Genomic DNA, 24,629 nt, shown 5'->3' on the forward strand with positions numbered 1-24,629 from the left:
TCAGCTGGAATTAAGCAAAGCTGCTGTTGTTGACATGGATCGACTGCTGTAATGCTGTATTGTCAGCGCTCCAGGAGCCGGAGGGAGGGACGGCCTATTTGTGGTAGCGGCGACGTGATGGAGCAAGGATTTATGGGATATTAAAAGGACCAGATAATTGTCCTGTGAGTGTGGACAGACAGGGACGGTGGACGGATGATTGGTCAGAGAGGGACGACCATGCGAACCATGACAGGAAGTCAGGGTTCATGTCACTGAAATGTTTATTTTGACTCTACTTGTCTTTGAACGTGATGAAGCAGGACGGCCATGATGAGACACGCAGTATTACTACTGGTACTACTCCAACATAATCCTACGTATCGATGCGCAAAACTTGACCTCTCTCCTGTTTATGTCCGTGTACTGCCTACGCCCTGAATCTTGAATATTCATGTTTTTAAATCATATTAGTTTGGAGGAGAATCAGAGCAAAAACAAAAGACAAAGATTAAAAAGGTTAAGTCTCATGACTTTAGAATGAAAATAAAACTAGTTGGAAAGTTGCTGTGTTTTAAGACAGAGGTCGGAATCGTCTGACTTCGGCGGCGCGGTCTGCTCCGAGTGCGTCGTCGTCGTCTGTGTCTTTACTCGTATCTCGAAGCAAAAAGTGGCTCGTATCTCAGAATACTCGTACGTCGAGACGCTCATATCTCGAGGTTCCACGGATGATTGACAGCTGTTGGTTTCCATGGAGGACGTGGTCCATTTAGGACAACTTCATAGGGACAGTAAAGGACACATTTTGCTGCGAGAGTGTGAGAAACAAGTCCAGGAGAACTTTTCTTCTTCCTGTCCTGTTTGTGCCGTGCTGTCTTTACGTGTCTGAATGTGTGTGTGTGTGTGTGTGAGAGAGCTGCTCAAACTGACGAGTAAGAGAGGACAGTCTTATCCAGCTCCCCAGTGTTGACAGTGTTACTAATCTGCTCCACCTGCTCAAACACCCACCACTAAAAACACACCCCGGCCCCTCCTCCCTCTGTCTATGTCAGGCGTCCCCGGGGCCAGGCTGCGCCTCTGCCTCCGTCTCCACGCCAGTTATCGTCCCCGGCCCAGCTTGGCTCCGCCAACCTCTCCCCGCGCCACGTACATTAATCAGTGCGAAAACAAATAGTTGTCAAATGTTTGGAGAAGACCCAGTGTTTGCATCAGGGCCTAACAAAATAATTTTTACAAGCTATCCAGTTGTGATTAGGGCGGAGAGAATTGAATTTTATGTGGCATTGATAATATTAATATTAACCTAATTAATTACCTTGTTTGAACTCGCGCCGCGCCGTGTGTACCTTCTACACAACGCTAACCAGCCGCAGCTGGAACCGAGCTCTCAGCCGTCTCTATCTCCACGGCTCGCCCTCGGTCGGTGACTACGGCACACAATTCATCGACTCGTTCGTATCTAATCCCCACGGGCTCCGCTCACTTCCCGAAGTCGGAGAAAGAACTTGGTGGCAAAATAAAAGTTGGCCAAAAAACAAAAGAATTCAGAAGAATACTGGATGAGTTGCGTCTGGACGAAGGCAGAGTCGGTGACGATGACGAATCAAAGGTTTACGAAGAGAAGGGAAACTGTTAAAATGCAACATCGTTTTCTTTAATGAGTCACTAATGAAGGTCAACAGCAGCACAGCGGGAGCAGCTTTGCATATGGGACAGTTTCAGGCACTGGTGTCACTGTCCGTCATCTTTATCAGTGCAACAGACAGTGAACTGTGAACCTCCATCAAAGCCCTGTGTGAAGACGTCCCTTCTCTAGTTTGTTTCTCTAATCAGCAAAAGGCTCAACATTTGAATGTCTCCTGACCAGGACACTCAACCGACGCCTCTGGACGGTGAGTGCTGTTGGATGAACCCAGTGTTGATCTGCGCAATTACAGCGCCACAGTCAGTGACCCGCCACAGCGGTCATCTGAGCCTAAGAAATGACCACCCGGCCCTACAGAGGGTCTCTCTCTCTCTCTCTCTCTCTCTCTCTCTCTCTCCGACCTGCGAGAGTTCAGATCACAGTTGTCTGGGACGACCTCGTGACCTCTGCTTCGTGGTGAGAGTGGCGAGGTCAAGGAGACGGTCGTGTGTCCCCTCTTCTCACCCAGAGAACTTTACATCTCTGACGTCTGGAGTTCATTACGAACAGAAACCGTCCCCATTCACGGTGCTGCTGACGTCTCCCTCTACAGCACCTCCAGTGTCTATTTTGTGCACAATTGCAGCCACAAACTTTAGTAATTTTTTTTTTGGCACAATCAAAAGTTTCTTTTTTTTTCTCATTAGCACAGATATTAGTAATTTTTTTTTTGGCACAATCAATCTTTTTTTTTTCTCATTAGCACAGATTTCACTGTAGTCCATTTGACATATTATAGGTCAGGATTTTCAGCCATGTAGATTGAATTGATTAGTATTAAAACAAAAACAACAATGAAATCATCTAAGTCAACAGTTACTTAAATGTCTTCAAGTTGGAGAAATAATTTGCTAAAATGCACGTTTCCCATCGTCAGTGACCTCTGTCTCCGTGACGTCCTCCCAGTTCAGTCCGTTTGCTGGGGCCAGACAAACAAGGTGCATCGTTCTCATAAAAGCGGGGCGGGGGGTGGCGGGGGGGGGGGGGGGGGGGGGTTTGGGCTGAGTTGGACGGATGTAGGGGGTGTAGGGGCCGAGTGTTGGACACACGTCACTAACTGAAGTGTCGACCCAGCCTGGCCGAGCGGTAGTCCACTCTGAGCTGGACGAAGGCGTGCAGGAGGTTGCGGTCCAGGTTGGTGAGCTGCTCCCCGGAGCAGACCTGCTTCAGGTTGTCAGGAGCGACCACCAGGAGGTTACAGAGGGCGTGGAGTGTGTCGAAGAGCTGCAGCACCAGAGGGACCTGAGAGGGAGGGAGAGAGAATCATTCCAGTCTCCTGTTCATTTAGATGTCACTGAGAAAAAGGTACAGGTACATTTATTTTCACCTTATTTTTTATCCATAACTTGGGGAACAAGTCATTTTTTGTGCGCTTACTTTATTAAATCTGATTTTACTTCTTAGCTAACCTTTAGGCCTTCATGTTGAATACATGCAACGAGGGTCCTTGACCTAACCCCAGGGTTCCCTTCCTACAACGTCAGTTTCTAAGTCGAAATTCACATAGTGTAAATAAGTACCTTGCCTACGATAACACAGTGGTAACATGACAATCTGGTACACCATCAGACTGACATACGCCTGGGAGACATAATGAAGGACAAATAGTTCCCAAAAAGTGTATAGAGCCACGTGACCAGATTTTCATTCGCTCGGCAACTAGTTACTGTGGAAACCAGTTGTACATCGTAATGACGTTTTCTGTGTCATATACTGACACAGAAAACTAAATGACATAATGTTTAATTCCAAATTAACTCAACATCACATTGAACTCTAACAATATAATCTGACATCTTTATATTTTCCAGAGACTTTGACTTAAAGCTAAATAAACGACGCCAGCCATAAATATTTTCTTTCACAGTTTTCACTTCAACAAGCACGAGCATTTTATTTAATGAACCTCAGGAAGTGTCTTCGTAGGAAGAGTCATGTTTTGCCCTCGGAGCAGTGCATGCTGGACCTCTGCCCCTTCACTCACCCTGAAGTCCTTGGCGCATTTTCGGTATTCAGCCACATCACAGATGGCCAGCATGCCTCCCATTGAGCTGTAGCTGTACTGCTGTAGGTGCTCGTGGATGAGTCTGTGGAAACGCACGCCCAGCTCCGTCAGCACCGTGTCCACATTCTTCCCATCCATGGACTTCCGCACGTGCTCCACCTGCCGACTGACATAGGCGCAGACTTTGGAGCAGGCCTGCGGTCGGGACGGAACGGGGAGGGGGGGAGGAGTACAGGGGGGAGAAAATGTTAAGAAAAGGCACAACGTGAGGACGGGCCGTATAGATGTGCGTTTCCCATTTCTTACTGCAGTGTATTGGATCATGACGTTGTTTTCATCCTCAGGCCTGAAGTCAGTCTTCCTCTGCTCTGTGGCCAAGATGTGCTTCATTTGTCCCACCATGCAGTTCAGTGTCCTGAGTGGACACAAAAGAATCATTCAATTAAACACAAGAGTGGCTCAGAATTACGACGGAGAATTAGGGCTGTGTTGAGATTTTTATTTTTTCACAACATTGAAGTAGTGAATTTAGGAGGAAATAAAAGTAAAAAAAGTCATTACTTTAGAACAAACTCATAATTTCATTGTGACTGTACGAAATCACACCACATTTGATTTGATTAAATGGGGTTTACCTTAGACAAAGCTCGACACTTGGGATGACACACTTATACTAATATTCTGATTTTATTCTTATAAATGTATGACTTTTTCCCTCTAAAGTTTTGACATTTTTTCTCATAAATTTACAACTTTTCTAAAATTCTACCCTTTTTTTTCTTGAGAAGCTATTAATCTGTTCTCGTAACGTTTCCACTTCAAATTAACGACTTTAATCTTGATTTTTTTTTCTTAACGTGACCTTAATTCTCTGCCGTACATAATTAACAGAAGCCTCAACTGATGTTTTTTAGCCATAATATACATGTGTTAGACGACGGTGATTTGCCGACTGCTTCATACTGACCTGTCAATTCCTGTGTCCAGTTTCACTTCCATCTGTTCTATCACCTCTTTCTTCTTGTGAAGGCACTCTGCCAACTTTGGAGAAGAGCTGCGGGAATAATTTGAGCGCGAGTCAGGAGGGGTTGGATATGGATATTATAATTAGTGTGAAGCAAACACTGTACGTCTCTGACCTTATAAGAGGCATGAGCTGGTCATTAAACTGTTTGTCAAACAAGTGGAAGATGGAGTTGGCCTGTTGAACCACATCCAGGAAGTAAAGATTTGCGTTCTTGGCATCAGAGGAGGGAATAGCTGTAGATCAGAGAGAGGACAGGAGGGTACTTTAGTCCTGAGTGACAGTCACAGACGCACTTGTGTGATGACACTCATGTGGGGGGGGAGGGGTGTCTTGAAAGTTCATATTTGGGTGTGTGTGGAAAAACATCATCTTGGTTCATGTGTCGTGAAGTCCTACATCACTGAAAAAGTTCCCTCACTTTTAAATAAAAAACATATCGATGACACCGTGTTTCTGACAGAACAAATGTACCGTTGTTAAGCGAGGCAACCCAAAAAATATCTCTTGGGCCCCACCTGAGGGTCGTGACCCAGTCTTTCGGAAACAATGCTTTAGGGCACAGTAACAGCAGTGACATCACTTGTTACTATGTGACTGGAAATCTTATGTCAATGATGCTCAGAGTGTATTTCAGCATCTACCAGTAGACTGCAGTTCTGGTTGATCACCAGCAAATAAAATGTTCCTATAGTGTGCAGTAGTGAACATATACTATAAGAACTAAAATATTTTATGCCATAGAGCTACATGCATTTAATCAGTACCCAAAAATATAGTGTGTATATAAAATATGTTGAGTTTATATTAGTAAATATATTTTGGTGTTTTTGATGTGGGTAGATCACTTTAGCCTGGAATTATAAATTGTACAAACTGTTTGCCCCCCCGGGTGGTTCTATAATGTAGAGGAAGGTCCTGGGTTCCCCAGAGAAACCACATACTTAACAGCGCCTCCTGTGGCTGTATGTCTGTGTGGGTTGTAGCGCCTCCTGTGGCTGTATGTCTGTGTTGCTAAAAACTCACGCTGAAATTCCCCATTGTGGAACGAATGACAGATTTTAATCAATTCAATTTTTTTTATGCGTTCAGATTCTGCAAATCAGTGACAGAGTTTTGTTGACTCCAGGTTACATTACCTGCCAGACCAATCTCCAGAGCGTAGTCGATGTGTTCCACGCACAGATGGTCAACCAGCAGCAGGAAAATGGAGAAGGCGTTCTTGGGCAGGTCGGAGGGATCTGAAAGCTGTGGGACCCCGTGCCCCGAACAGAAACAGAAAATAATGAGACGTTCATCTTTGGAAGCAGTTGGACAACTTCTCAGATCTTCACACCAAACTCATCAGCGTGGCCTCACCCTGTGGCATCGCTCGAAGGCATGTCGGGTCTCCTGCAGCAGGTTGACCACGAGCTCAGGGGACAGAAAGGTCTCCCCGTGAGTGTCGATGCTTGGACCGAGGGCGAGGTTGGTTTTCTGTCTGATTCGCTCCTTCAGATCTTGAATGCTGTGGAAACACGTTAGATTACGCTCTAACTTGTGTTTTATTTTACATTTTCTTACATGACACGACTAAAGTGACAACCAGCGCCCGACCTGCCGGTGCCTATGGGTCGTTTCTGGTGGTTTTTGGAGTCGTAGTAGCGCTGCAGAATCATGGCACCGCGGGTACGAAGGTATTCTCTCTCCATTTCCACGTAACTTTCCAGGTAGGAGGAGAAGATGCTCTTTATCAGCTTAGACAGAAAAGTGTGCTTGTCTGACCCCAGGTTGAACTCTGCTAGCTTAGTCGCTAACGCTGTAGTCCTGGAAAATATGTAAATAACAATGTATTTTTTAAAAATAGTAAGCACTGGGAGATTCTCTGCTGACAGTCAGCACAGTCCATGGTAACACTTTATTCACCTGGTGTACAGTTCATACAGGTTCTTGAGGTACTGCTCAACATCCGAGTGTCGAGTTTCGTCCAGTTTTCCTTTAATGTGAGCCTGAGGAGACGACACAGTAGGAACACCATGAAGCTCCACCTGTTTCATTCCAACGTTGACGTTTCATTGAAGATCACAAACGGCAACATTACCTGTAATTTATATTCAAAGATGTTCTGGATGAGTTTGGCCATGATTGTCTCCGGGCTACTGAAGACCTCGCCCACCTGCTTGTTGACCTTCTGACAGAGGACGGCCGTGTCCTCAAACACATCATTCCTAAGGTACGCCCCCTAGAGACAAAATGAAGAGACTGGATATTACTCTGTGGCATAATGTGAAATATGAAAAACAGGAGGGATTTTTCCAAACTCACTTCCTGACACTGTTTGATATAAACGTCCACACAATGTGCATAGCCCTGTGAGAGTAGGAACAAAAGACAACTTCATTTCAGTTAGAAAACAGCATCCAATACTTTTACATTTTCAGTGTTATATCGAATGCAGGTACATGAAAATACGTCACAGTCACACAGTCACCTTAAAATGTAATAAAACGGCTGCAACTTCTCGCATTCGTCCGATCTCACCCCTGCGCTGGGCAGCGGTGAACTCCTGGATTAGCTGACGCTCCAGGTCGTGGTATTTACCTGGACAGAGAAAAGAAGAGTTTTGTAGAAGGATCTCATGCCGACTTTGTGTTTCAGATAAAAGTCAAAACAGGTTTTCTCACAAACTTACTTGCAATTTTTGCCTTGACATCTGCAAACCTGTGAAAAACAAACAAGTTTGTTACACCAGCAGACTGTAGAGTAGCTCACACCACTGACACTCCACCCTGTCCTTGTCTGACGGTGTTTTCATTTGTCGCTGCCTCCAGGATGCCGGACTCACCTGTCGAAGGGCAGCTCCTGGGCGATGAGGTGCAGCTTCTGGATGATGTCAGCAGCCTCCTTTATCTGAAGGAGGAGGACAAGACAGTCAGCAGGTGTGTGTGTGTGTGTGTGTGTGTGTCAGACAGAGATGTCAAGGGAGAAGAAAAAGGTACAGCAGAACAAGAGGTGGATGTCCAGTTTGGGCAGCGCCACCTTTAGGCGGCACCTCCGTTCCCTCCCCACATTGAACACAGACACTGCTCTGTGGAGCATCAGCAGCAGCAGCAGCAGCAGCAACAGATCTGAGCGGCGGCGTTTCTGACTTAGCAGCATATCCAACTCTTTATTGGCATAGCTTTTCTGAATGGGCTCTAATCCCACATGAGCCTAAATCACCTTCAGTAATCTTTATGGTTAGGGATATCTGTCAAAAAAAAAGAGAGGGCGCTCTGTTGAGAACCCCTCGCCCCCCTCACCCCTCCCTCGTCTTCTCCCCGGCCCCTTCCCTGAATAAAGCTGGATGAAAAAGCCCCAGACCTACGAAGGGCCACCGTCCGCAACTCCTCTGTTCCTGCAGATGCCTGCCTCAGCTAACATTATTACCCTGCTCCCGTGAGGAGGATCCAGCCTTTCTGCTCGGTGAAGGTTTTCTAAGTATCTGTCCCCCAGCTAAGATTAGCTAAATCCCATGTAAGTAATGTAGCCGTCTCCCTGCAGTCAGGGTTTAGCAGCACTTGTCTCCACGCTGGCGGCCCAGCCCTCCCTTTCAGAAGGATTAGCAGAGCCACCCCCTTTAGCCATTCACTTGCAGCTTCCCTTCTTCCCTCTTGTCTGGAGGTATGCTTGAAAAAAAAAAAGGAATGGTGCCACATATTTCTGGAAAACGAGCTTCATCTCCGTCTTTCATCTCCGGGATTGACCCTGAGAGTTGCTGCTCTGTCTGCCTTAAATGATGATCCTTTGGGTCGAAGGACTTCTCTGATTACATTCAACCACAACTGCGTTCTAACTGAAACCGTTTGATAGGTGTTTTGTTATCGACGGTGGTGTAAAGTTTGGTGACGTGTCTGCCCTCCGTACACCTATAAAACCCTGACAGCCGTAGATGAGACGAACACACGTCAACATTATTGAACTAAAACATTTATAAACACATCCTAAAGAAATCAATTGATTTGTAATTAGTTCTTAGTTCTTCAACATATCCGTTCTGCTCGGCGACCCTTCAACGTTGCACCCCACTCGTGTTCCATCACTTTCTGTTCAGCCGTGTAGCCCGTTGCTGTGTTTTTAATTCACTGCTGTGTGTCTATTTATATAGCCACTTGAAATGAGTCATATGCTCATATATATTATATATTGTTTCTTGACATATATCCAGTATATTGAGAAAGTCACTTCCTCATACGGTGTTTGTATTTTTTCTCCCCGTTTTACATGAATAATCAGGGCCTCACGCTCCCTTTTGCTGCAAAACTGATGAGCCACCAAATCATCGCTCCGAGACAAACTACAGCAAATGCAATTAGGGTTGACACGAGCATGTTGACATCCGTGTGAGTCGATCACCCAGTTATTGTCAGGCAGCAAATGACAGTTTATTAATCCAAATTAGCCAAGGGATCCAACTGAAGGGATAAACTTGACAAATTAATATGGATGGTTTACCTCCTAATCCTGTTCTTTCTTGCCTTCAGCAATATCACAGCAGGAGTCTTTGTCGGTGGTCTCGCACACACATCTCTACCACGGTGAGTGAAAGCAGAGTGTGCAGCGTTCTCACCTTGTCTGGGTTATTGAAGACATCGCTGCGTAAGTCTCCATCCAGGAACTCGTTAAAGTAGGTCATAAGTCGCTGAGCCTCCACAGCCCTCTGCCGCGGCGTGTTCACCCCCTCCAGCTGGTCCCCCAGGTGACACACCTTGGTTGCCACATAACTGATGTGATCATCCAGCTCTTGGAAATGTTGGAAGGCCACCTGCATTCATGCAGAACAGCAACATTTCAGGTTCAGATCTAAACAAAATCGGACATATTTAAATACTCAGGGACATCAGAGTTTTTTATCTGATCACACCTGATTGCTTCTTTGCAAGTCTTGCACTTTGTGAGCAAATTCCTTGGCCTCGCGGTGACACTGATGCTCAAGCTTCTCCACCCGCCGCTGAATCTTCTCATCCAGTTGCTTCAGCTCCTCGATGTGGTTCACAAACTCTTCCAACAGTCTATCACAGAAGAGAGAAGGAAACACGTTCATCCTAATGCAAATAACACACGATAAGTCCTCGACACGACTGCTGTTAGTTTTCCAGGAGTAATTGCTGAACACAAGGTTAAATATGTGCCACTGACCCCAGACTTACAGAATGGTACCAGATTCTTAATTCCTGGGCGCCCAGACTTAAGAAGCTCTGAGCAGCAGCAGCAGCTTCGTCAGCTACATTTTAAGTGTCATCAAGGCTGCAGTAGGAAATGTTCTAAGTCAGCACTGCATTTCACAAGAGCAGGAAACATCCCAAAATGATGAGTGTATAATCTTTTGACTAATTCCCTCACCACTGGCAAAGGCTTAAAGACATCTCCCATCCCTTCCATTTAACACTCATTCCCTGGCTGGTGACTCACACACTACGGTGGCCTCCACAGATATGTTGTCTCTGACTGTTTTCTAAGAACTTCTGAAGAGGTGTTGGTGGCAACAGTGTTGCGAAGGAAGCAGATAAGGCGGTAGGAAACTACAGTACAGTTAAACTGTTAAGGGATTTTTACTTAAGAGACGAAGCTAGTCCACAAGTTTGAACACAATAACAAGCTCTTTTTTTAAATTGGAAACTACGTAACCATCAAATTTAATAACTAAGTTTGAACACAATAACAAGCTCTTTTTGGAAACTATGTAACCATCAAATTTAATAACTTAGTTCTATCAACTTGCTATTTAAGCTACTTTAGTCCGACGCCAATATTTGAAGAACTCACTTTACAACTGCTGAGTATTTTCAATGCAACATTAAATTATTGATGGATTTATTTATTTATTTTTTGAAGTGAACAATCTCAAAAAGTTTTGACTTGAAAAACATGCAAAAATAAAAAGCTACGTATAGATATGTGAAAAACATGCAAAAATAAAAAGCTACAAGATATTTCTGGTTATAGGTTGGAAAAAAAAGTGTCACGGTGAACAGCACTGTTGCACATATACAGTAGACAAGACATTTTATTTTTGGGTGCAGGGAAGAAAATGTCAAAGTGTCACGGTGAACAGCACTGTTGCTTTGTTGCTATTATTTTCATAGAGCTTAATTTATGTGCAAGATAATCTATATTTATCTTTATTCTTTTTTCAATATACATTTTCAAAATTGTAAACATCAAAAAAATATTTTAATATTTTCACTATTGAAATGAGTGTCTTGGATGGATGATTTCAGGGAAGAAAAACTTACAATAAAAAAATAACAATAAAACCAAATGCACTATGATACCACTATATTGTTAGCTCTATTTTGGTAGCTTAAAATGAGACGAATAAATATTTTGTATTCCTCTGAGTGAGTGAATGAATGACTGAATGGGTGAATTTAATGAGTAAATTCTCCGTTTGAAACAAATGTGAGCTAAAGCTGCATTTAAGAGGAAACCCTCCTACAATACCTCTTTGGGTCGAACGCCTCAGCTCCTCCTTTGGAGCCTCCTCCAGGAGTCCTCCATGCCAACCTTTCAATATACTCATCTGCATCAAAAGGCTCCTAGAGACCATGGGATACACGTAACATTAGGTCATAACCCCACCAACACTACAGTATATTAACTAATAACACGGTGACTTGACAGTTAAGAGAAACAACAACAACAACATTGTCATTTTTATTCAATAACTCATTAAAATGCAACTTCAATAACATTCCCGTTTTGATGAGGTACGATTGTAACTCATTAATAGCTACAGTAATTACCGGACATCAAGATCTGACAGGCATTATAAATACTGACAATACCGTTAAGATCCCGTTAGCGATAGTTAGCATTCATGTTAACCTTAAAGCTAACAAAGTCCAGTTCATTTTACCTCGAATAGCTGCGCCGTTGTCGCCATATTTAGGATCGAGCAAACCGTCTAGTGTAATAAAATCTAGGAGACGACACTCGGAATCGAAAATTCCGCCGACTCCCTCATCTAATTCCCTTTTTCATCCAGTTTTGCCCTTTGTTGACAGCTCAGTGGTTAGCACAGCCGCTTCCGGTATGAAACAGCTGGGTGGGGACAGCTGTCTGTTAGTGCGCAGGCGCAGAAGTCGGCTGATTGGTGGTTGCTGTCACATGACACGGTAACAGGAAGTTATGGTCATCCCCAAAGTGGAGTCGAAAGAGATTTTATGAGAACATGTTCTCATAACAATGGTTGAAATTGTTTTCGTAAAATTTGGACCCCCTTACAGTTAAGTTAAGGAAGTTGGAATGAGTCTGCGGGCTTTGTGGGTTATTTCTCACCAGAGCGGAGAAAATGCGACCGTACGCTTCTCAAGGTTTGTAATGCGATTTTCCATTAAGACAAGTCCCGCTAAAGTCTGTTAATTTATGCACGGTGTAAGGATTAGTTAGTTAGTAACCAACGGTGTATTTGGGCAAAATGCTTTTGTTTTTCTCATATTAAACTAAAATTGTCGGACAGAACACTGCACGAGAAGTGGTGAGAATGTGTTTGAGGTGTCATTGTCATTTAGAATGTTAGAAACCAAATTGTTAGACATTCAGACATAATTTTCACAATGACGGGTTATATTTCTTATTTTATATCATGATGTCTTGTGTTTACCAGGAGGTTCTCAACTGTGGAGTACCGTGCAAAGTGCCTGGCAGGTTCCACCTACGTAGAAGTGCCCGAGGAAGGCACTGTGCTGCAGCTCCTGCTCACTGAGCTGGGACTTTCAGATCCAGACAAGTTCTATGTTCCTCTTAGAGATGACTGTCTTCACCGTCCACGGTTACCGGCCCTGGAACTGCACGTGGACGGTCCTGGAAAAGGGATACTTTGGCCCGTGTTGACCATCTCTCATGGACCTCTTATTCTGGCCTGTCTGTGTTTAGTGGACTGTCCTCTTGAGCCACGGCCCCCACTTGCTAATCTGTTTTCTGTCTCTCAGGGGCTCACACTCTTGAGAGGTCTACAGACTTTCCTCCTTGGCTCAGGGAGTAAAGCTGATACTGAGGGTCTGTCCTGTCGCCTGGCGATGCTGCCCTCTATAATGCTACAGGTTTGTCCTCTGGGCACACCCCTGGACGTGCCCACAGTGGCAACTGCTGCAACACCCTCAGTCCCCATACCTGCTGGAAACCAGAAGCAGCCGGCTTGGAAAACAGGTTTTCACAAAGGTCGAGCCGTCGTCAACGTAGCAGTAAAAGAAACTGTTCGTTCCATGCAGTACGGTCAGCGGAGCAGGCAGGATCTTTGGGATGTGTATGGCACGGTGACGTGCAAAGTGAGCAAATACCACAGTTATAAATATGTGAAAGGAAAACGTCATCTTTGAACCATTCATTTTCACTTTGTCTCTTAAAAGTGCGAAGTGGAGGGCGTCCTACCAAATGTGACGGTGACCCTCACACTGCCACCTAATGGCTCGCCACTGCAGGACATCCTGGTCCATCCCTGTGTCACTTCACTGGATTCCAGCATCCTGACAGCCAGCAGTGTTGATAACTGTGATGGCTCGGCCTTTTCTGGGCCATATAAGTTTCCCTTCTCGCCACCTCTCGAACCTTTTATGCTGTGCAGTTACACATCTCAGGTGAAGGACTTCCAAAACCTACTGACATTTCTAAATCCTTCAACACACTGTGCTAATAAATGTTGGAATTTTTTTTTTTATCATTTTGTTCACAGGTTCCCGTTCCACCGATCCTGGGATCGTATCAACTAAAAGAGGAAGAAAACCACCTGCGTGTTTCAGCCACGCTCAAACTTCATGAAAGTGTGAAAAACAGCTTTGAGTTCTGTGAAGCACACGTACCGTTCTTTAACAGGTACACAACAAAACAAGGTTGAAATCTGATTTCACACCAGTGGACGATCTGTATCTGAGCTACTGTTTGTCTCTCTTAATATAACATAAAACTTTCTTTCAGTTTGATTTACAGTTTTTTTGATGAATTTATTGTATGTTTTGCCCTTACTTTAAATAGAATAAAGAAGTTTCACAGGTCACACTGTTAAATGACAAACAAGAACAAATCTATCTTGATTTGAATTTTATATATATATATAAAAGAAACTTAAATATAAGAAATGATTTGTTAAAGCTGTGTGTGTATTTTGCAGAGACCAGATGGGAGCTGTGGAAATGAAAGTGAGCTCTGGACAACTGGACGTGTCCAAAGAGAAAAACCTGCTGGTCTGGAGTCTGGGTACGGATTTTAAAAATGCATTTCCCAATTAGCTTGGAGTGTGTATACTTAATTTTTTTTTTTTAATTATTATTATTACTATTATTCATTTTACTCCCTTTGTTGGATTGTAGGACCAAAGTTCCCCAAATCTCTGGAGGTAACAATGGAAGGCAGGATCACTTTTTCAGGTCCGACACCTGGACCTACAGACCCGCTCTGCACTGAACTTACAGCTTATATCAAAGTAGGTTTTCATTCATGGTTTATGTCATGAGGTGTAAATAATGTGTGTATAAAAACTAGGCAGATTTTTTTTTTTTTTTACTTCGCTGCGACAGTTAGCATATTCATATCTGTCTTCACAGTTGCATTTCAAAGTACCCGACATTACACTGTCTGGATGCTGCGTGGATCAGCATTCAGTGCAAGTCTATTCCTCTGCCAAACCACGGATTTCGACATGTAAGCTACTCTTTCAATTTTCTAACCAAATATTTTTTTTAAAACTGTATTCCAGCTGTATTTTATAACAGTATGAAATGAGGAGGTCTAGAGATTTTGCCTGTCTGTTTTTCAGCCCGGGAACTTGAATCGAAAGAGTACTTTATATGGAATTCAACTGGCAACGCTCCAGTGTCCTCTGCGCAGTTGATGCTCTAGCAGGGATCCTGTCCTCTGCGCAGTTGATGCTCTAGCATCAACTGTAACATTACACTGTTACACAAACAGAATAAACCGAGGAGTCTGACGAAGATATGGAGCCCAAAAAAAACAAAAAACATCTGTACTTGTCCTTGATTGATTTCTTCAATGCACTTATTGTCTAAAAAAGACCAAAGACTAATTATGTGTTAAATGTAACTGACAGGAAAATTAGATGATTTTTCTAGACGCTGATTTTCACCAAATCAGCCCTTTTGGTAAAACCTCCTTTAACCCCAGGTCTTCGCCCATCTTCAAATCTGTCCCACTGCTGACACAAGGGCCAGTCGTTCACTCTGACAGTCCCACTTCAGTGGCTCTGCATCAGCAGGATAATTAGCAGCTGGGACCTTGTCATCAGCTGTTGTGGGTCTGGAGGAGACGGACGGCTGGCCGCTGAAAGGCCGGCCTGATCTGGCTACTCCTCTGGCTACAAAAGGCTCCTCTTTTAGACCTGGCAGGAGTCCTTACTCTTACCAATCACTCACCCCCCTCACCCCCACCTCTCCTGACCCCCATCACCACCCTGTCAACTGGTGGTTAGTTCAAACACACAACCTCTCCAACCAGACTCTGATTGAGCGTTGACCTGCTGGCCCTGCTGGGACCATGAAAGCAGCCGTTCCCTTTCACTGAGTAGGACCGGGCTAATTGGTGAAAAAGTCACAAGGATGCTTGTAGGTGGGACGCCCTCTTAAAGGTCGCAGACGTCCTTAAAGTCACTTTATGTAGAATTTCAAGTATTTGACGTTGACCTTTTTTTGCCAATTGTCTCACTGTCACTCTTCCCTTCTTCGCATGTAACTCATTTGAAAAGACAACTTTTGCGATGACTTCGATGTATTATTATGAGCAACCAGCTGGTGAAGGGTTAAATCCGAGGCCCACAATTAAACAGCAGCCAGACTCTTCTGAGTGCCCTCATTGTGTGCTCCTGGCCTCTTGTGCCCCTCGCTGGTCCAAATGCTACATTCTCACGTGGATTTCCACTCAGAAGGCTGACCATGACCAATCCTCTGTCAATTGGAACCAATTGCTCACACGGCATCCTTCACCTTCTTTTTATGTAGCAGCACGGAGTGGCAGACACCGAGATCTCTCGGCGCTCTCCCCTCCACGATGATTTGGCTTTAAGGCCCTGTGTGTGTGGCTAGTCAACTGGAAAAGGAGAGGTTTTTCTTTGGTTGACGCTAAATCTCAGGATCTAATATGTGGTCAGTCTGACTTCTCACGTCTGCAGCAACCAACGGCAAAATTTGCCTCATTGATCAAATTGCATGAAAAGTAGATGGACTTCTGTCAATGTGTCGCTTTGGTTCAACACGTTCTACTCACTTTTCTGGTCTTTAAAAGATATGTTTAATACTACTTAGGTGACTGTGTTAAACAGTTGATTTGTTTTGCATAATAATTTGTTGTATTCTGTTTATTTTACAGATGCTAAATCTAAATTATTTTTCACTTAAGTCAGTGGAATTGGCCCTTTTTAGGCCAGTAGACCGTTGGCATTGGTCCATAATCTTTGATGACATCATTAGCTCACAGTAAACTAACGTATTTTCTCTAGTATCTTCAATAATAACCGAAAACAACCATTTGTTGTCCTATGTTCTTGGACAAAAATGGATCGTTCATTCAGTCGAGAACATGCTTCTTCATCCACTAGATGTCACTCCAACCCACACCGTGTACTTTTCTAAGCCCTCTTTTATTGAAATTTTGTGCCGAATACTGCGTTATTTCATAGCGTTTTATAATATTTTAAAATTAAAAAAATAATAAAAAATGCTTTATATCATCGATCATTTTATTGAAGCATGAGGGATTTTTCTTTTCTTTTAATCATACAAATTTTCACATACTGTGTTTTAAAGCAGGAACCGTTGTCCAGTGAATTGAAAGATCCCCGGTACAGTATACCTCCCTGCCCAATAACGACACCCAGTGGCGGAGCAACGAATCTTCAATACCAATTCATTCAGATCTTTGCGGATTTATCTGTCGTGATGTTCGCTGCCGTGTGTTGTTACCATGGAAATGTGCCTCAAACACAGCCCCTGGTCTGAGTGGACTGTGTGGTCTCAGGTGTCTGGAGGGAGTCCACTTCCACACGGACTCTCCACGCTCAATAAGACGTTTAAAGAATAATAACGGTGCAAATTACCGTTTCGTAATCTAATTATCTTTGGAGAGCCGGAGATCCTTTTACACAGGGGAACTCATTGTTTTCAGATCCATAAACAGTTGGAGAGCACGTCTCTGTGTGCACGACTAAAGATGTTTTTGATCAGTTCGGTGTTTTGTTTTTTTTTTGTTTTTGTTTTTTTTTCAAATGTCTTAAGAGTTCAAAAAGAAAGCTCACTCAGTCTTAGAGCCTTACTATCACCAGTAGGGGGCACCATGAACTCAGTAATTTAGGACATTACATTTGGCTGAACACCAACTTCTTTTTTTTCAAATATGAATTTTGTTTGAGGTTTTTTACAAGAAACGACATCAATGATTTGATTTACTGTGTTTATAGTGTACAAAAAGAATTACTGTTGGGGATAAATCAGATATTAGCCTTGAAACTATAGTATTATAGTTTCCTCTTTTTCTGGATAGATACATAGATCAACACACACTACTAACTCCCTATTAACTCTCTACTAACTCACTACCTTTCTGTGTTTTATGCCTCACTTCTGTTCAGTATGTCAACACTCTGTCGTCCAAAACCAGACCCAGTGTGTTGGGAAATTCGTTACTTATTGATTGGCTTTGATTTCTACAGTAAGTTTGATTTTTTTTCTTTCTCATATTTCCCCATGTGATCACTTGTTGTTGCAAGGCTTGATTAGATTTAACCGTTTGGCTCCAGAAGGCCGTTGGGGTCCAGAGTCTCATCCCAGAAGATGTTCCGTTCTGTGGGTCTTCTCACAAGTTTCAGTCTGTGAGTCTCTTCTGTGTCTGGACTGTCGACTAAAAGAAGACGTGAAATGTTGAAATGACTTGTACTTTTGCTCAGTTAGCTTTTTTTGTTTTTGATTTCCTACCATGCGCGGTGTGCACAGCCTTGAGTCGTCTCTGCTCCCTGGCCTGTTGGAGGTGAGCTTTTCGATGCTGCTGAGTCTGCAGACTGAGAGCTGTCTGAGCTTCCAGAAAAACTTTCTAAAAAAAAAATAAAATAAAAATAAATGCAAGATATTAAGATGTTTTTAAGGCCACCCTCCACATAGGCTGGTAGATTGTAGCCTAGGGTGCCATCTGCTGGACAGTGTGATGGTGTAACCCCTGAGAAAATAACCATTACTCTGCAGGTTGCCAAACCAAGTTTGCCCAGGGCAACAAAAGACTAGGGTTTGTTACGGGGATCAGGGAAGAATAAAACCTTCTGGATCAGTTCCGGTCCACGGGTCGTATGTTTGTAACATCTGCTTAACCTTAGCTTAACAATTAGCATGTAAATATTACTACAAATCACACTTAACATCTGCTTAACCTTAGCTTAACAATCAGCATGTAAATATTGCTACAAATCACACTTTGAGACAAGCTGTTGCATGTAGGCATTACTGGAAGACTTCATTTATTAAAACTTAAAAAGAGCTGAAAAAAACCAGGGTTGTGACCTAGTAACCTAAATAATGTGGTTTCCAAGGCTGGATCAGCTGGAAACTACTACTTTTGAAGAAATTATTGAAGAGTCTATTTGATGTTTGATTTTTTTTTTCACCAAGAATAGATTTCTGGGGCTGTGATAGCTGTGCCCCCGCCCCTCATTTTTCACTCCTACGACACTAATCACATCCACCAGGACAAGAGGAAACCACACTTCACTCTGTCTCTCTCTGTGTCGGCCTCTGCTCACACTCCAGTTTTCCCACAGTATAAAAATGTGACGTCTAAATTATTGATAACATAGATGCACCGTGTCCAGATGTGGTAGCTGGTCCACTCTGCTGATGCCTGGTTCTCCTGCAGGACCTCCAGTCTGGACAGATCCGTCTGTGCTGCTCCTGACCTACAACAGACAGGGTCAGACAGGTGTGTGGACCACGTGGGGACAGGGATACGGGTCCAGTCACTTTTTTACTGCTGTATTACCATGGCAATTTGACTGGCAGTGCTTGCATGGCAAATTTGTGGGGCCAATGGTTGCAGCGCCTGAGGAGAGATAATGATGGGATGTTGAGGTAGAAATCACAGCCTGTCAGAAACAGTTATCATATCTGCCACAGTCCCCGCACAAAATTGAACTGATGAAAAACTTCTTAAACCAATCAGGCCACAAGAGCTGTCCGCTACACTTAATACAACCATATTGAGTCACACGCTCACCTGCAGGGGTCTGCGTGGAGGATGAGACCGAATGATGCTGGAGTTGCTGCCTTGATGTGGCGTGAGGTTTCCTGTAAAGCGTGGATTTTACAGCACACACGTGCGTCGTTACGTCCGGTGTGTTTTAATCAAAACCCCAGGTGTGTTATATGAGTGGTAAGAAATAAAGTTATCTCCAAGTGCAGGTCGTAAAATGAAATTAAACCGGAGACTAGCACTGACCTGATTGCGAGGAGAGCCTTATTTCCTGTCTGAGTGGAGGTAAAGTTGTCTTCTTCTCACTCGGGGAACTTGGATACGGCTTCGGGCTCTTAGGTGAACCAGCAGGGGGCCACTGTGGTTCCAGGAGTCCTTCCTGCTCCTGTGGACTCTTACATGGGGCTACTTTACGAGGCCTGGTTTTGGAGCTTGTGGAACCCATGTTTTCTTGTTCTTGTTCCGAGAATCTATGCTTTTAATTGAATAACAATCTTACCTTTGAGTTCCGTCTGATTAATCAAACTCTCGTCATCATAGATCCATCGGTGGCTTGTCTGTCACCTGGTATTAAACCCTTCAGCTGTGGAACAACTTCATTCCTTCATTTGTCCCCGCTGCCTCTGAATAACTCTGGCGTTTTTCTGATCTTACTCATTGGCAACAACAAAGCTTTTAGGGAAACGTCTCGGTATTCTAACGAGGAAGACTTTTTGTTGTGGTTAAAGATTAAAATGTGCTCCATCGTCGTAACGAGCTGCGTTCCTATGGTAACTCTCCCTGCAGGTTATTTTTTAACTCGTGAGTTAACGTTTGAGAGAACCTATTATTTCCTTCAAGTTGTCGGCCTGTTGGAATGAAGAGAGAGTCAGATTCCAGAGTGGAAAATCTCCATAAACCAAAGGGAAAAAACAGGAACGAGTTTTGTGTTACAGTTATGTAATCTTCATCATATTCCCACCTGAAGTTGTTTATTTATTTATTTTATTTGGACTGCAAGTATTTTTATATTATTATTGACTCTGTTCTGAACTTGGTAGGAGTTTTTCTAACTGCATATGAATAGTATTTATATCAAACACATATTTAACTTAATTTAAAAGTTTAGAGTCTTTTTTTACATACTGTATAATGAAAATCTCCATTTGGTTTCCTGACCAAACAATGTATCAGAATTTAAACTTATTCTTACTCTATTCTAACTATTCCACACCATCTACAGTAAGATTTTGTTCACTCTATTCTAACTATTCCACACCATCTACGGTAAGATTTTGTTCACAGACGTCCATATGTTTTTGCTGACGCGGCACTTTATTCCCTACATAAGACCACACTGTGATGAAGAGCATCTCTTATCGTCGTCCAAATGGAAACCGGAGCAGCAACGTGACTTCCTTTTGTTTCTTCTGGCTCATTTATTTCAGTGTGGTTAAATGACATCATCAATGTTAATGTAAAGTGCCGCCTCAGCATATACTTCGTTAGAGGCCTGGCCGCAATACCAATGTTATTGGGCCATGCTGTTAGCAAGCAAGATGAAAATAAATAATAATAAGAAGAAATAAGAATATACTACAGTCTATATTATAGCAGTATAAAAATATACTATACTATATGGGGTGATTTAGGTTGACTGTTATGTTATGCACCATAAACAGACCTGGTCTATTTGTGTTGCAGTGTGAAAATAAACTCATTAAATCTATTGATCCACTGCAATGAAAATTTGTTTTTGTTTTTTTATTGTAAAATCAAAATCCTGTACATAACGCATAGTATTACTGCCAGTCTGTTACATGATGCTAATATAATTATAGTGGACTTAAAATTCATATTCTCATTGACACAGCTCTAAATAAATATATTAAATACATATGGGGGTTAAGCCAAAGTGGCCCTGCCAATATTTATATTCACAGAATACAGTCCACAGCGCAGGTCAAGGAAGGCTAATCTCTTGGTTCAGATGCGTGCAAGGAACAGGGCTGTGTGCAGTATTTTCAGAAAGTTAAAAACACTTTCAACCCCTCTTCATCAGTGTTCTTCTTCCCTCCTGCAGTGTAGTGACGGGGGCAGATATGCACCTCCACAGAGGGGTTATGAGTTCAAAACAATACTTCCTGTCTTCCTGAAGGTGGGTCCGTGTGGACTGAACGTCCTGCCGCACCACCTGGGTGGGCAAAGGAAGCAGACATCAGCTCCGTGACTGGTTTACAGAGACTCCAAGCCGAGCTCGTGCCGTCGCGCCATCATCATGCTAAAGGAATGGAGACGGTGCCGTTTGCTCGACTTCGGCTGCGGGTGTGGACGCTTGACTCTGTGAGGTCCTCGCCGTGCTCCTCTGACTTCTTGTCGGCGATGTTGGACAGGAAGCGCAGGGTGACAGAGTCCCACTCCTCTGGCAGCAGCAGGAGCAGGAAGCCCAGACAGATGATGCAGGTAGCTGCCAGACGCACTACACTGAAGATCACTTCATGTTTCAGAACATCTACAGCTAGAGGAGATGAGGGAGGAGGGGAGTGAGAGTGTAGAGAAGGGCGGGGGGGAGAACGAAAACAAATTGAGATTAATTACACAAAGTAAGATCAACCACAGGACAATGCGGCTGTAGCGGATGAGTGCGGCAAATACGGCTTATAATGAGCTTAAGTGATCCTCCTCATCCTCTGTGTCTTTGCGGTCAGGAGCTTTGGGACAGAGTTGGCCTACGTCACCGACCTTTATGCAGTCCATCGTGGTTAAAGGGAAGAAGACAAAAAAAAACTTGCAGGCATTTAATGTCGCCTTGGCAACCTGATCCTCCCTTAGAGAGAGAGAATATCTGCAGGGTCTGTGGAGGCACACTGATGATTGGGTATCCAGGAGCAGAGAGGCAGACTTGCTGTGTAATCTGTTTGCCACAGCGGCCTTAAGAAGTGACCTCTCCACACAAAACCACAGCTCATGTGGGCACTCGCACTCACTGTGCAGTCACTTTAATCACAGTCAGAAAAATCTGTGAATAATAATGAGGAGCTACCACGTAGGTGTGAGTTACTCAATACATGAACTCTACCTGCGTTTCCTGGGACACTGAGCAGTGTCCCTATAGAGATGAGAATGGGGTAGGTCAGCACCACACCAACGTGGACCAAGATGTTAAACACTGGAGAAGATAATAAGAGGAGGAGAAACATGTTCAAACCAACATGAGCATATAAAAAAAACTATCAGTTATAGTTGGAATGTTCAAACCAACATGAGCATATAAAAATAACTATCAGTTATAATAATTAAAGAATGTTGTTCTCACCTGTTTGTTAAAATTTGTGTTAAATTCACATAATATATTTGGATAAAGATAAAGTTATTACCAAGATTTATTTCATGCTTTCTTTAATTTAATGCATTTCCTCAATGTTTAGATGTTCATGAAACAGATTGATAATCAATCAATCATCTGCGTAAAAGGCTGCAAAAAAATTAATGTTGAATAATTAATTAATATTCTTTTTCCCTCATAAATTAAACCTTGGCTGATTTAAATAAGTTTAGGACTTTACGGTACTTTTTTGCTTTTTTAAAATAAAACGGAATTTAATTACGTTTTTTGCATTTGCATGCAATTCAATAAAATATTTAACTTTCTTATAGAGGCTCACTTACAATATTAAAGTGAGTTTTGACTTTTTGTCTATGTTGCCTTGCCGTACTTTACTGCACTGCCGCGGAGTTTTAAAGCAAAGAAAGTTGCTTTTATGTGTACGTTTTTCCTCTGCTGAGCATGCGGGGACATATATCTGTGAGTACCTTAAGTTAAACAATGTAGTCTGCTGCTGTTTAAGTTGTTTTTCCATAAATAGAATGAAAGAAACCGGAGCGCTAACAATACGTTAGCCCGTCAATGGGATTTTCACTGTACGTTTGCATTGAGCTAAGCGCATATCGCATTTATTGATTCAAAAAATAGTTTTAAAGATTGTGTTTAAAAAAACAACAATATTTTAGATAAAAAATAAACAATTTACCCAAAATCTTGATGCTAATGAAGACAGAAATATAATAGAGATTGTAATACTTTATTACATTTAGTTTCGGAGCAGTTTTTTTTATTATTTCAGTATCTAAAACGCAGCTCAGACTTCTAGATGTTTATTAAGGAAACTTTTTCTGTCAAGCTAGAAATCAGCTCTGCATCCTAGTGAGGGCAGATGAATTAGTGTTGTCGTCAACTACAGTGATGTAGTCATTAAATACTTCCCTATGTTTTTATTTTATTTTTTGCCTTGTCAAAACACAATACACTGGTAAAGTGTAAACCCTGAAGGATTTTCTCACCTAGCCACAGTCCTGCCAGTCCACAAAGGTATCCCCAGGGCAGTGAGGACAATGAGCCCAAGTGCTCCACTTTGGTGAAGTAGAGGATGAGGGACACACAGGAGATTAGGATGAGGTTGAAGAAGCCCATAGTCGAAAGAAAGTGAGCCACCTCTCCAAGGTTGGCACTCCCAAGGAACATCTTAAACAGCACCTGGTTTATAGTGAACAAAAGTCAGGTTTATATGTGTGGTATTATGTATGCGGTCACACAGAAGGTTCATCTGGACCATGGCTCACCTTGTACAGAGCTGATGTCGAAGCTGAGCCCACAGCAAGAGCCACACCCACGAAGGAGTCACCGTGAAATCCATCAGCGTAGGCCATCATGACGATACCTGTGATGGCCATAATGGCCGCCACTATCTGCAGGTACAGATTAGGAGCCATTAGTCAAATCAGGATCTTCACCGAAAAGATTTGCATTGTTGACGTGTTGATACCAACCCGTACGCCCATGAAGCGGTCCTTGAGGACGATCCAGGACAGGAGAAAGACAAAGGCCTTGTGGCAGCAGTAGAGAGCAGATACGTCGGTGGCGGTCAGTTTCTTCAAGGCCATGAGGTACAGGTAGTTGGTAAGGGTCCACAGAATGGAAAAGGGTGCAGTTCTCTTGACAAAAAGCTTCAGAGTCATCCCATCTTCTCCGAAAAACTTGCTGCACTCCCTTTTAGAGAGAAATTTAAGGAGAGGAAAGGAAAACACGTCATCTCTTTCTTCTGGCAACGCTCTTTTATGTTCAGCATTGCAGTAATAAGAACCCTGCCTTGAGACTGGACATCTTAGCTCCTTAGTTCCTTGGTTCTTAGTAAAAAAAAGTCAGGGGAGTTTAAATTTTACCAAAAGTAAGTGCAAAGAGCAAAAGATTTCGCGTTCAGGAGATTCCATGTGCTCATTTACTGGTTCTAAGTTTAAATATGATACGATGTAGAGGAAAATAGACCATGTATGGTAAGAGATACTAGATACTATAAGAGCTTGGATGAAGGCGGTGCCAGTGGAACTGCAGAACCTCTCTGTCAGCTTTCAATTTCAGGATGTAAAGGCTTGGAAATTGTTTTGTTTTGTAATTAGATGACCACGCCCACTTGTTTAATATGCTCTAACTCGTACATTGTTGGTAAAAACCTTTTTTGAAATATGTGTTGTAGTTCAATAAGATGTACTGAAATATAAAACCTAGAGTATCTGATCGTGCATGATACCTATTGGAAATGTGATCAACATTAGATAGATAGATTGATTGATTGATTGATTGATTTTCTAAACTTCCCTTAAAGTGATACTCGTAAGCGTTTCTTTGTTAATTTACTAAAAGGCCAATTACCTGAATTTCTGCATGGGCGTCTGCTTCTCCCGCGTCGATATCACATGTGCAGAGT

At 42.9% G+C, this 24,629-nt stretch overlaps 3 protein-coding genes across 5 annotated transcripts in view; 1 reads left to right on the forward strand and 2 right to left on the reverse strand.

Moving 5' to 3' along the window:
* Window positions 1-2,361: 2,361 nt before the first annotated feature.
* On the reverse strand, window positions 2,362-11,764 carry exoc5 (exocyst complex component 5). Its single transcript, XM_008334007.3, has 18 exons — window positions 11,570-11,764; window positions 11,155-11,249; window positions 9,575-9,722; window positions 9,281-9,475; window positions 7,517-7,581; window positions 7,364-7,392; window positions 7,163-7,272; window positions 6,997-7,041; window positions 6,773-6,913; window positions 6,598-6,680; window positions 6,289-6,498; window positions 6,052-6,199; window positions 5,832-5,940; window positions 4,808-4,928; window positions 4,636-4,722; window positions 3,975-4,083; window positions 3,648-3,863; window positions 2,362-2,905 (listed from the first exon to the last, which is right to left on the reverse strand). The coding sequence occupies exons 1-18, from the start codon at window positions 11,594-11,596 to the stop codon at window positions 2,717-2,719; spliced, it is 2,127 nt and encodes a 708-aa protein (XP_008332229.1). The 5' UTR covers window positions 11,597-11,764; the 3' UTR covers window positions 2,362-2,716.
* Window positions 11,765-11,817: 53 nt separating this feature from the next.
* Window positions 11,818-16,554, forward strand: ap5m1 (adaptor related protein complex 5 subunit mu 1). Of its 3 annotated transcripts, none has more exons than XM_008333804.3 (9): window positions 11,818-12,026; window positions 12,320-12,980; window positions 13,062-13,289; window positions 13,385-13,524; window positions 13,820-13,905; window positions 14,019-14,131; window positions 14,253-14,349; window positions 14,465-14,556; window positions 14,594-16,015. In XM_008333804.3, the coding sequence occupies exons 1-8, from the start codon at window positions 11,959-11,961 to the stop codon at window positions 14,545-14,547; spliced, it is 1,476 nt and encodes a 491-aa protein (XP_008332026.1). In that variant the 5' UTR covers window positions 11,818-11,958; the 3' UTR covers window positions 14,548-14,556; window positions 14,594-16,015. The 3 variants fall into 3 exon arrangements, with proteins under 3 accessions (XP_008332026.1, XP_024913007.1, XP_008332109.1); XM_025057239.1 differs by having other exon boundaries at window positions 14,465-14,535; window positions 14,571-16,015; XM_008333887.3 differs by lacking the exons at window positions 14,465-14,556; window positions 14,594-16,015 and adding an exon at window positions 16,464-16,554.
* Window positions 16,555-20,175: 3,621 nt separating this feature from the next.
* Window positions 20,176-24,629, reverse strand: part of slc35f4 (solute carrier family 35 member F4) — a 21,730-nt gene continuing 17,276 nt past the window's right edge. The window contains 6 exon segments of the mRNA XM_008333689.3: window positions 20,176-21,385; window positions 21,947-22,036; window positions 23,209-23,401; window positions 23,488-23,613; window positions 23,695-23,914; window positions 24,575-24,629. The exon segment at window positions 24,575-24,629 is cut by the window's right edge and continues 35 nt beyond it. Coding sequence (XP_008331911.1) covers window positions 21,144-21,385; window positions 21,947-22,036; window positions 23,209-23,401; window positions 23,488-23,613; window positions 23,695-23,914; window positions 24,575-24,629 — 926 coding nt within the window. The 3' untranslated portion in view covers window positions 20,176-21,143.

Source organism: Cynoglossus semilaevis, chromosome 1 (genome assembly GCF_000523025.1).
Source record: "Cynoglossus semilaevis isolate Cse_v1.0 chromosome 1, Cse_v1.0, whole genome shotgun sequence".
Taxonomy (NCBI): Eukaryota; Metazoa; Chordata; class Actinopteri; order Pleuronectiformes; family Cynoglossidae; genus Cynoglossus; species Cynoglossus semilaevis.